At 32.5% G+C, this 12,742-nt stretch overlaps 1 protein-coding gene across 1 annotated transcript in view; it reads left to right on the top strand.

Moving 5' to 3' along the window:
- DACH1 (dachshund family transcription factor 1) overlaps positions 1–9,796 on the top strand; it is a 389,583-nt gene extending 379,787 nt beyond the window's left edge. The window contains exon 12 of the mRNA XM_054586415.1: positions 9,745–9,796. Within this exon, the coding sequence (XP_054442390.1) occupies positions 9,745–9,782 (38 nt within the window). The 3' untranslated portion in view covers positions 9,783–9,796. The remainder of the gene's footprint in view (positions 1–9,744) is intronic.
- Positions 9,797–12,742: the final 2,946 nt, after the last annotated feature.

Raw genomic sequence — 12,742 nt, 5'->3', positions numbered from 1 at the left:
AAAATTACTGAATTAACCATGGTATAGGAGATAGAAAATGCTATACTTTTGAAAGAATAATAATGTTTTTTTTCTCTAAACATAAAAGAAAATAACTAGGCTCGAGCAAGAGCTGCCCTTCTAGTTGCTACCTTTGGTTTTCCCGCAGAGATGGCATATACACTTATTGTAAAAACTTAATTTATTTACCGAGGACTTTGCCTGTTTCTCGTAGTTTGAAATACATACATGCTTGATTTGAAAGATTCTTGTTCCCTTCTCTGCAGTATCTATTTTATCAAATAAGGCATCACTTTTTTGTCTATGTTTTCCTTTAATTAGGCACAGGAGATAATTTGTCCATTTATCACTCAGGTTCAGATATGCCTTCCCATGATTATTTCCTTCTATCTCTGTTTCTTAGTCTTCTCCCCACCCCCCCCCCCCCCCCAGAATTGGATAGAATGGAGAAAATAATGAGAGTTTATTGTGCTTCATTTTGCTGAAATTAGGAGGTCTCACGTTCCAGTCAGGACAAGGGAACCTAAGTACAAAGTACCCCTCTCTCACTTGCTGGTACGTTAACCACTCAGGGTTTCCTGCTTCTCACTAATAAATGCTTAATTAGAACACACACACACACACACACACACACACAGAGTTTATCAAAGCAGACCTACCAGCAACATAATTTTTATTTATTTATAGAAACAAAACTTTTAAACAGGTCTGTGCTCTTTTTTGTTTTTGTTTCAAACAGTTAGACAGTAATTTCCTTATACCAAAAATGCACATTAGCATACACAGTCCTAACTGCTCACACAGTTAAGCAAACTTCATAAACTTTAAAACTGTAAATTTACCATTAGAACATAATGGACCAATAGACCAGGATTTAGGTTATATTCACACCCTCAGTCCTGTAAATTCCTTAAATCTGAACCTGTTTTTTCCTGAAGAACTCTACTGAGAAAATCACTACAGATCTTCTTACTATCTAACACTTGAATAAAACTTCTTAAAGGCCTTGTTGTGGGGCAGAAAACATATGTACCATGAAAATACTGCCAATTTAAGCAATTAAACAGTATATGTAGATACTGGAGGGTGTTAATCTTCAACACTAATAAATAACTGACATTGGTAATGATTAAAATCTTATTACATTTAGACAGATTCTTTTATGTTTTAAATTTGAATTTGAAAAATATTTATAAAAGAGTTCATAAAGAATTAAAAGTTTTACATTTAATTTAACAAGATTCACTTACTATTAATGTTTTGCTTCATGTACTTCATAATTTTCTATCTCTGCATTGTATTTCCTGAATTATTGGAGAGTAAGATGTATAAATCCTGGTCCTTTACCTGTTATATTTACCATACATAATTCAGGCGGTATTTACTAAAAATAAAAAAGGTATACTCATATGTAAACAGTGTATTTAACAGCTCAGTAAATATTTCATTGACATAATAATTTTATTTAATCTGACTTTGAAATTTGAATTTTGTCATTTAACCTAATCATGGTCTTTATAGCTTTTTTAGAACATTTCTGAAACCAAATTAGGATCACATATAATATATAGTTGTCCTTTCTTTTTAGTCTCTGAACATTTCTTTGGCTCATTAAAAAAGTTTATGAAATTGACATTTTGATTTGACATATTAGAATTCAGTCTAATGGAATGTTTCTCATTTTACATTGATGTTTCTTCATAATTAGTCTAAGCAAGTATCCGTGCCCCAGTGAGATTGTGTTCTTCTCAAGGTATAACATCCAGAGGCTTAGAATAGCCATCATCCTCTCATTTTTGATGTTTGTTTTAATAGTTGCTTCCATATATTTTTATTGAGCACTTGCCAATTTCCAGGCAATGTTCAAAGTGCTATAAATACACAAGGTCATACAGTATGCTGTCTGTTCTTAAGGAGATTATAGCCAGACTTTAATAAATTTCTCTGGGTTAGTGAAGCTCTGTAAGTGTTGATGTAGTAACAACAACTTGGGGGAGATGAGTTTTAAATCCTATGATAAGTGGTGTGACAATGCTTAAGTTCTAGCAATACAATACATGGGATTCAAACCCTGTCTACATGAGTCTAGGTTGAATGTTTATGACTAAAAGTTCTTTCAGAAAGATAATTTCTTAACATTAAGCGTACAACTTTCCCTATTGCTTAGACAAACAGTAAATAGTTTATTATGATTTTATAAAGTCAGTTTTGCTTGCTTGTGGTCAGGGAGGTATGGTTGTAAAAACATTTAGTTCTAAAGTGATGTCAGTTCATAGAACTACAGGGTTCACATTTTTACCCCAATCGGGGAAGATTCTTGAGTTACAGAACAAAAGGTCTTTAATATCCAGTAAAGCAGGATTATCTTAATCTTTGGTAGTAAATTCCTCTTCATCTACAGAGATCATCAACATCACAGTTGACCCTGAAATCCAGGCAATGGATCTCTTTTTTAAGATACTGACAAGAAAGTCATTTCTCAGAAGTGCTGAGATACTGGAAACTGATCTAGCTATTTGGGAAAAGTATTTTGCATAGGGTTGGAGTTGTCTAAAAACTCCAAGCAAGGTGAGATTAACCATAGCCTTGTCTAGATATTGAAATGCGTTCTCTTCACATTCTTCAGTTGAGCCTTTTACTGGTTTGTCTACCTAGTTTCCCATTTAGAATGTTATGATTAGATCAGCTTGCCCAGTGTTGACCCCTTCTAGCCCTCAATGCCTGAAGTCTAGTTCTGCCGACTTCAAATTGCCCAACAGTCCAAGCTCAGGTTTCCCCGTGCTTCCTGTGCTTAACCTAGAGTCTGATACAAAGTCCCCTGCATGCAAAGGTCAGGATTTCACTTTCACTCTTTGTCTAAAAACATAGTTACCTTTTAACCTGCATATTGCAATTTTAGTGATCTTCTGTTCTCAGAACATGTTTTAAACTAGTCTGTGTTCTGCTCTGAAGAGAACTGAATAATATGTAAAACAAGTTCTTGATTACGTTTTTTCTCTTCTGTATGAGCCACAATCAAGACCTTTATTTCATACTAGTCTTGTAAAAAAAAAAAACAAAAAAAAAACCCAACAAAACCCAAAAAAACAAAACAAACAAACAAACAAAAAAAACCCATGATGTTATCTGCTCTGATTTCAAGTGAGTTTATATTGGTCCACTGATAATCCATTGAGGGTCATATTGGTCCATTAGATGATCCATTATATACTGCTTGTACTGGTATATTTGGATTGTACATAGAGAATCCCCTTGCTCTATTTTCTTATGCAAAGTCTGTACCACTATCTAGGATAGCATCAAATGCTTATGGAGGAACCATTCAAAAGATACCTTGGTTCTAGTTCTCCCTCACTTTGACTCAACTCTGAGCCTCAAGTTCTGCAGCTATAACCCTAAATTACATGAAATTCAAAATCTGTTGCAACTTTTTCACTTTTTACTTTTTAATTATATTTGACACAATCTTGAATATGACTTCTGGAAAAGCACTTATACTGTTATCTGCATTTCATGAGAAGAAATGTTATTTAGTTAGTATCTTCCTATAAAAGGTCCAATGCTGAACATCAATCTCTCTTCAAATATTTCTCATATTAAATGTAGACTTTGTGTCTCTGCTTCATTGCTTTAGTAGTAGCAGAATGTTCTTACTCTAAATATAAAATTATAAAAAAAGCTAAGAACAATATTTTCTTTAATTAACTTCTTCTTTGGGGGGTTTTAGAAGAGGGGTTATGACTTGACAAAGATTCTTTCCATCTGTTCCTGTTTGTTTGCTCTTACTTTGACTTCCTTTCGTTGTCTTATCAAATATCACATGAATCATTAACATTTGTTTTAATCACTTGTTTTGGTTTCCCTAATTTCACATGATTAAGACATTATGTTGAGAGAGGCTCAGAGCTACTATATTTCATATTAACCTAATTTTAAGTAAATATTAAACTTTCTAGAAATATGATCTTATATGTTTACCCTCTGTTATGCTAATATTTCCCTCAGCTCCGGTGTTGGGAGACCTACGCTCATAAATGTGTTGTTTTATAAAAGCAGCAAACTTCATTAGATTCTAATGCTCTAGATATGTTTTTAACAAATAGACGCCTTTTGAAAATAGAACTACTTTCCAACAGGAATGTAATTTATTAAGCCCTTTGTGCAAAAGATATGTAAGAGTTCCTTGCAGATGTTTGCAGGTATGTTGTATTCAAAACTGGAATATTTATCTATTTGCATATTATATGATACTTTTCACCAAGCATACTTCCTTATTAATGATTTCACATATTTTTCAAACAATGAAATAATAGTATTTCAACTAGGCAATTTAAAATTGTCTAATTTGTATGCTATCTTCTAAAATAAAATCTTGTGTAATGTGATTGCTATTGAAAAAATTTTATTAGTTTTTAAAGTAAATGATCAAGCTATATGATACTCTAGTTTTATACATGGAATAAAAACTCAACTCTACATCTATTCATATATATTATGTATTACCAATAAATATAAATAATAATACCTGCAAATACATTAAATCAAAATTATAGACTTAATACACAAACATAAAACAAAACAAAACTAGAATTATATGGTACATTCCCCATTCCTCTTTTCTTAGTCACAAAAAGTAAATAACAGAATTCGTACCCCTAATGGTCTGATTTGATGGTTTCAACTTTAATATTAAAATAAGAGATGCATTTTTACAAGGAATTTAAAATATTTCCTTCAACCCATTATCTATATATCCAAATTGCATAATAACAATAAACAGCATACAAAAATTTGCACCTGTAAGAAACTATTCTGTGATGTAGATACACCCTTATACACCAAATTATAGCTGTAAGCATGAAATTACAATGAATTCTGGAACTATTAGGAATTTGTAATTTAAATAGTTTCACTCAATCCCTACTACTCCCACAAGCTTTTAATTAGAACAGACTTTTTAATTAAGTACTCCCATGCACAAAGTATAACTTGATGATTCTTCTATCATATCAGCCTGCCATACAAAAGCAAATAATCATTGTATCAAAGGAAGATATTTCCTTGAAAAACAAACTATAAGAATTCTGGTTTTGTTGTCAAGGTATCCGATTGAAGCTCTGCATAGGAAAAGGAAGTCCCGGTCTCTGGGAGGACCCCAGGGAACAGAGCCAGCAAGGTGGTGGCACCGCAGCACTGAGGGGCATGGGAACCAGTGCCTCTCCTCTGCAAGTCAGAGGGATACAGTCCCCCAGGGATAGTCCGCTGCTTATTAGAGGAAGCCATACAGCAGATTGGACATGGCATTTGGATTCATGTTGATATCAAATCACTGCACTGTAATTTGCTAATTCTGTGAAAATATTGGAGATACTTAGCCCCTTTGAGCCTCAATAGCTTGTTTATAAACGGCACTAGGAATACTGACTTTGTTGAGTTTAGGTTTAAAATCTATCAGTGCTCTGGACACAATGGGTAATCAGAAAATATTACCTATGTGGATAATCATTATTATGGTCTTTATTGCTAGTTTACTTGATCTTAAAGTTCTCATCCGTTTGATGTATCAAGGAATAATCGCTTGGTAAACCTGGCCCAGCATTAGGAACAAACAGGAAAATTATTTTTCTGTGGCCAATGCATATAGAAATAAAAACAATATAGAAAAGAGTGGGTAGGTGTGAGGTTGTCTAGTTAAGAAGTTGAATGCGCAAAGGGCAGCCCTTAAAACAAAACACACGAATAAGCCCTCTGAGTTTCCAGGCGCTAACAGCATTGAACTCTTATTCATGGAGACACTTCAGGGATTTCAGTGATCTCCAGCTAGCAGCTTGTTTCTATGGCCTTCTGGCTTTGCTTGCTGTTGAACAGTCAGGGAAGGAGAAAATATTGGAACCATTATTACATAATGTAAAAACATGGTGCAGTTTGAATTATGGGCCCATATACATATCCTTCTTCACGCCCTTGCCATTTAACTTTCACTCAGGTGGTTTATCAGAAGCCTGAATAGTTGCTGTAACCGAGGGGCCTGCTTTTAGCTCTGTGGGTACGTCCCTATGCGGCTGTTGGCTGTGGATTGCAGAACCAGTATTTTAACTTCTCTGGAATAATATAAAATTAGTTAAAACTTGCTGCTTAAATATTTTGAATTATGAATAACTATGTCTCAATAAAGATGACAAAATTATAAAGGAGAAATGCTTTGAGAGTTAGGCTCTGTAGACAAAGGAAAAGAGAATCACTCTAATGTCTGTTCATGCCTCATCTTTTCTGTTTCCAGTTAATTCTAAGGCAAATGATCTCTGATATCTAAATGTGATTTAATTATGGAAATGTCTTAATTGTAGCAGGTGGAATTTATTTTACAACTGGAATCTTCAAATGCTTGATGCATTTGTCCATCTGTTAGGAACATTAGTCAAAAATGTATAGAGACACAATGAAAAATGGAATTATCAAAGAGTGAGCACATAAATATACTGTGTATAATTTCTATAAGCGTATTTTATATATGATGTATGGTAAATATGCCTATAAGTTAATTATCGCTATATTTTTAATGGATTTAGTTTCATTTAAAATTTTAGATTCACAAAGACCTCAAAATTTTTAACATGCTACAGATAATTCCTTTTATTACTTAATCATATTGATTAATATATTTTTCCAAATGATTAGCTTTTAAGACTGCACTAAAACTTTTAAAGAAAGAGTGGTGCTAACGCATTCTCATTCTGACACTAACAGGGAAAGAGATATGGCCGCTGCTTCAGTGGGTCTCACACTGTAGTAGACCCCTGTAAGGCATCTTTAAAGTGAGACTGGTGCTATGGAATTAACCCTTGGGGTGCTGGCATTGGAGAATACATAGGAGAGCTCATTTAGACAAGTGCAATAAAAGGAAGAGCAGTAAAGTACATGGGGAAGCAGGAAGTACTTCTGTTCTTGGCTGCTAAAAGGAAAACTAGGCCCGAACGCAGTACAGAGCTGCAGAGCACGAAGCAGTGCCGGGGCCATCGAGTAGGGGGAGAATGGTGAAGGATGAGATTAGAGAGGGAAGTTAATACTGAACTAGGTGGTACCTGGTAGACCTCAGTGAATTTGGCTAGTGGATGTTTTAAAACAGTTTTTCATACAGAACGAATTATTTTTACATATCCACTCTTTACTATTAGATTTGTTCTACCTAATATGCCATAGACATCACAGATTATAAAACTATTTTTAAGATTTCATTTTTTTTGAGTACAAAGATTTAAAAAATTCATGGTGAGCACTAAAATGTTACTTGTGAGCATATTATTTTTCCACAGATATTGTAAAGGATCTTACTAATGGAATTTGAATTTTGGAGAAGTTGAGAATATCTTTTTTCCCTCTCTAATCTTAGAAAACATTGTCTATTTTTTAAAAACTAAGAATGAGAATTATACTCTTAACATAATTGAATATACAATAGAAATAATGTGACAATTAAGAGAAGAGAGAAGTAGGGATAAATTAATTAAGGACTAAGAATTTAAAAATTTTGGTGAATGTATCAGCCAGAGCTCTACCTCTTTGGTTACTTATACATTTTCTATTACTAGACATTTTAAAAATATATTACTTTATGTATTAAAAATCATTAGGATCATAACCATCATCATAAGAAGGTCCAGTTTTTAGCTCCGTGATACTAAATATATGAAAGACTAGTTTTAGTTTATTTTTATAATGTCAAATTTATTAGGTATATTTACAAAATGAATAATTAAAACTCTTGCTAAGCTGAAACTAGAAATAGTTATATATTAGTTTATTTATATAATGTAAGTAAGAAAATCATAGGTTTATCCCACAGGTGGGTGCAATCAAGCTAGGCAAACAAAATAAATCAGGCCATGTTCCATGCAAAACAATAAATATTTCACAATATGTTAATATGATATTCTCATGCGTTTACTTAGAAATCTTTGTCGAAATTATATGACTTTGAATTACTCTTTGTTTAAAGCTTGATTTAAAAACTATTTTTACTGAGTATTACTGCTGCTGCTGAGTTAGAGTAATATTTAGCATCACTGAAAGTATCACTATCATTGGGGACCAAGGAAGTAATATTTTTAGACCACTTTTCTAGGGTGATTATTCAGCATAGTTTTTGCATGTACTTAAGTCATTGTTCAAAAATAGAATTTAGTTAGAGTAACATATTTTCATTGGTGAATCTTAGATTTTATCTTCTATCCAAAAGTGTATGCTATTTAAGGTGAACAGATTTTCATTGTTATTATTAGATATTTTTTATATTGAGAAAAACTCTGATATGATTATCAAACTGGAAAGCTAAGGATATCCACAGGCTTTCAGTGAATATTATCATTATCCTTAAAGGTAGATTATTTTTAGAGAAGCAACACTTAACACATCTTACTAGAATTTAGCCAATATGAGACTAATCTCATGGATATTCCTGTCTATGCTGCTGAGGGCAAGTGTGGATTTGGGATGTTAACAATACAGTAAGTTAAATATATATATTTCAATAATCACATGAAACTCTGATTTATGCAGCACACATTTATTGAATATGTACTAGGTGTTTAGGATATATCAATTAGCAAAACAGAGTTCTATGTCATTTTGGAGTTAATATTCCAACCATACAAATTAGGCGAAGATAAAACCTGTGATAGGGATATATATTGGGGCACACCAATATTTCAATGAAATAAAAAATGATTTAACATTGATTCTAAGATCCATACTAATTACTGTATCTATAACTGAGTAAGGAAAAGCACTTGATTAGCTTAATGTTGAAGGTAAGATATGCAAATATTAGAGTAATCTGTTTCTTGAATTTACTGTAAGTTATTTTTTAATTCTTCAACCTACCAGACATTTACATGGCAATCTTTCCTTTTTGACTACCCTCTATGATAGTTTTAAAACTTGAAACTTAGACATTTTATACAAATGTATCTAAAGTTTAGACCACACTACAAATTAAACCATCTACAGCAAGTGACATTTGAAAAATAGGCTTATGTTTAGTTTTGTTTTCCCTCTGGATTTTTAATTTTCTACTTTTTTGTTTTTGATTCATTGAAATACATTCATTGCATGTGTTCAATATTTGCTTTTCTTTTTCGCATAACTGCGTGTTTCTAGATTAATGAAAGTTAAGTAATATGTTGCCATCTTAACATTTAATTGTTTGGTTAATCTCATGTCAAGGGGGAAAGGTTATAGTTCATTGACAGTGATGAAATAAGCTAGGTGGCTTTCATATAAATAGCAACAAATTTGCACAATAGTACATTACATGGTAAATTTAACACTGCTGAGGAGTAATATGGAAACTCGGTGTTTCGTGATGAAGATTCACCTGAATGCATCCAGAGAAAATTTAGTTCTGCAAGCTTGAAGGAAGTAATTGTCATTCAACAGAAATCAACTAGCTTTGCATATCAATAAAATGCACACACATATTCTTATCTATTTTTCTGAGTGCTCTGGAACTGATATCAAAATAGCAAATATATATTTATGAGAACTAGAAATGCTGTATTCTTTTTTATCACATAAACTTCACATAATTATGAAATTAACTTTGAGAATATATGGAAAGTGTTACTTTGTAATCAAAAGAAGAGAGAATCAACCCCACAAATTTTGCATCAGGCTACTTAGTTTTTATATATTCGTAATTGTTTCCCAAATGTCATGTCATTAATTATTTTTATTGTTTATTTTTAGATGGACGACTGTATTTGAAAACTACTGTCATGTACTGAATCTTTCCTGTTGAAGAAATCCATGTTATAGTAAAGAACTTTGCAGTCAGACATTCATCATTGGAAAAATCAGAAAAAAATAAAGTCCTTTTAAGGGAACTTCCTCAATTTTGTGTATTAATGTTCTTTAAAAGTTTAAGTATTCTACAAAAAAAGGGGGTTCCTCCATTGATTTTCACCTGTGGTTTATACCAGAGACCTGAGAATGTTTATAAATGTACAAGTATCAAACTTCTTAAGATTAATAACTGCAACTTTGCTGCTGGACACTTGTATACAGAGTTAAAGGCCGGTCTGTACAGACCTAGCTTTGCTTTTTCTAATGGAATGAACCATTTTCCTCTTCCGAAAATTCTGTATCTGAGCACATCAAGAGACTCTCGGAGCAGCGGTCACCCAGACTTAACAGAATTATGTCCTCCAGAAACCAGCAAGAACACTTGGAAATGAACTTGTAGGAGGCATAGAGGATTCCTTAAAACTCAATACAATAAAGAGTGATATTCTGTTACATTCGATTTTAAACTCTCTAATTGTGGGTTTTCTCTTGAAGATGTTTTTTCAAATACTTTCCAAAAGACCAACAAATGGATGTTGACAACAACCCAATGAAATAGCATTTTGCATATCTGAAAAGAAGCATTGAATATAAGCCAAAAGGTTTCACTGAAGGTCTTTTTCTTTAAAAAAAAAAAATGAACAAACAAACAAATGTAATATGTTTTCATTCCAGACTGGTGGTGGGATGTAGAATTAAAAATAATAATGATGCTTCTTCTTCAAACTGTTGGTCACATGTACAGTATATAAACATAAAACATACAAGGAAGGTATTATGTATGCAGTAGTATACTAGAGTTTAGGAAAATGAAAATTTTAGAAAATGTTTTGTCACCCTGTTGGTCAGAAAGACACCTTTCTGGTTTTAACGCATGCAGGCATGTAAATATTTGTCTGGAGTCACAGTATTAATGAATGAGATCTTAAGCATCTGGTGACATCAGAACTCTGTGTCAGCCATTTTTATTTGTATATTGAACCTTAGTTAGTGCCCCAAACTGCACTATTGAGAATGGGTTGTGGCTGAACAGTGAATTGAAACACCAGAAATATTTTTATATGTTAACGTCATATTATGTTAATGTTGCTGAAAAACAAAACTTAACAAACCCTTGATGTATCAGTCCAATACCATGTAGCGCTGAGTGATAAAGTTAAAATGTGTTGTGCTTCCCACCCTGGTCAGAGGGAAGGGTGCCTACGTGTTATTTTCACTGTCTTTTTGAAAGTTACAGTATGTGTTTTCACTTTGTGCAGATAACTGGAAGTAAAGCTGCAAACAGTGCTTATTACATGCTGAAGTTACCTTCTGCTTGTTTTTACATATCTGGAGTTACACCTTTAAAGACTGATATTATAAATCAGTACAGTTGCTGTACATTTTATGAATTTGCTGTCATCTTAAAATTTTATGATCATAACATTATTTATTACCATAAGCAGCAAAATATTAAGTGTCCAAGAAAACTAGCTTAAAATGTTTAAAGAGTTTGAATTGGGTATTAATTATTCGGTTAAGAGAAAAATATTATAGATAACTCTGGCACTAAGCTTTTATAGTTTTTAGGTCTTCCTTGCAATACTGGAACATACTTCTTTCATGTAGCTCACTATTAACCAGCTAAGTCCATTTTTTAATATAATAAAAAGGTTATATATGCAGTTCCTATTTTAGCTTGCTTAAAGGGAGCAATATTTTTATTTAAAATACTGTTAGTAAATGCTTTGTAGAAACTTGGTTTTCTAAGCATAGTTCTTCCATTAACCATCTCTTGTTTGAGCACAAGAGATTCTAATCCTAGTTGTATCTATTTCTTGTTTTTCCCTATATGCAGTCTTTAAAGGATTACAACACTTACAACTGGAGGGACTTGTGGCAAGCCTTCGAACCATACATTTTTTGAACAATTTTTTAAAAAGCCTACAACGTACATATGTGATAGAAACAGCCATTGCTCTGCTCCTTGCATAGAGTCACCTGTTAAGTAGGTTACATAGTTTTAAAATACACACTTTCAAGACCTTTGAGAATGCTTCGGTATTTGGTTTGACATAAAAGGAAATTTTAGCAAGTATTCTAAAGAAAAAAACTATCACTTTGTGTTAAGAGAGAATTTTACTAACATTGGTGTAAATATTACAACTCATGAAATGTTATTTTAAGTCTGTAACTTAAGTATTTCCTCCCTTTTTTAGTTATACAGGTTGGTTTGAAATTTGTTTTGGTATAAACAAGTAAAATTGTGCCCATTTTATGGTTTCCATGCTTTTGTAGTCCTAAGAATATTAATGTCTAGTTGTTCTATGTTATAACCACATTTGCGCTCTATGCAAGCCCTTGGAACAGAACATACTCATCTTCATGTAGGACCTATGAAAATTGTCTATTTTTATCTATATATTTAAAGTTTTCTAAAAATGATAAAAGGTTATTACGAATTTTGTTGTACAAAATCTGTACAAAAATCTGTTTTTACATCATAATGCAAGAATTGGAAATTTTTCTATGGTAGCCTAGTTCTTTGAGTCTGGTTTCAATGTGAGAACCACGTTTACTGTTATTGTATTTAATTTTCTTTTTCTTTTCAACAATCTCCTAATAAAACTGTCTGAAATCTCCCTGTGACTTTATTTACAGTTCGTCTTTATTAAATTTTGTGAAATGCATAGCATTGAAGGAATATTTACTTTCTAATGGGAGGCATCTAAAAACAACATAAGTCAGCTCTTTGCAGTGTGAGGGAACAATGCTCAATGATTTTATTTAACATGCAACTGCTTCTATCTCTAATATGAATTACTGTGGTGAAAAACATCATAAAAGCACACTCTGTAGTTATTGTTTAACAAGCAGATTTTCCATATTTTGTTTCTTGCCAGCTAAGCAAACTGCCCACATA

Source organism: Pteronotus mesoamericanus, unplaced genomic scaffold (assembly GCF_021234165.1).
Source record: "Pteronotus mesoamericanus isolate MK-2021 breed Mesoamerican mustached bat unplaced genomic scaffold, CSHL_Meso_final contig_94, whole genome shotgun sequence".
NCBI classification, from domain to species: Eukaryota; Metazoa; Chordata; class Mammalia; order Chiroptera; family Mormoopidae; genus Pteronotus; species Pteronotus mesoamericanus.
Note: the sequence above shows the minus strand (reverse complement) of the source record. Positions and strands in the feature narration are given on the sequence as shown.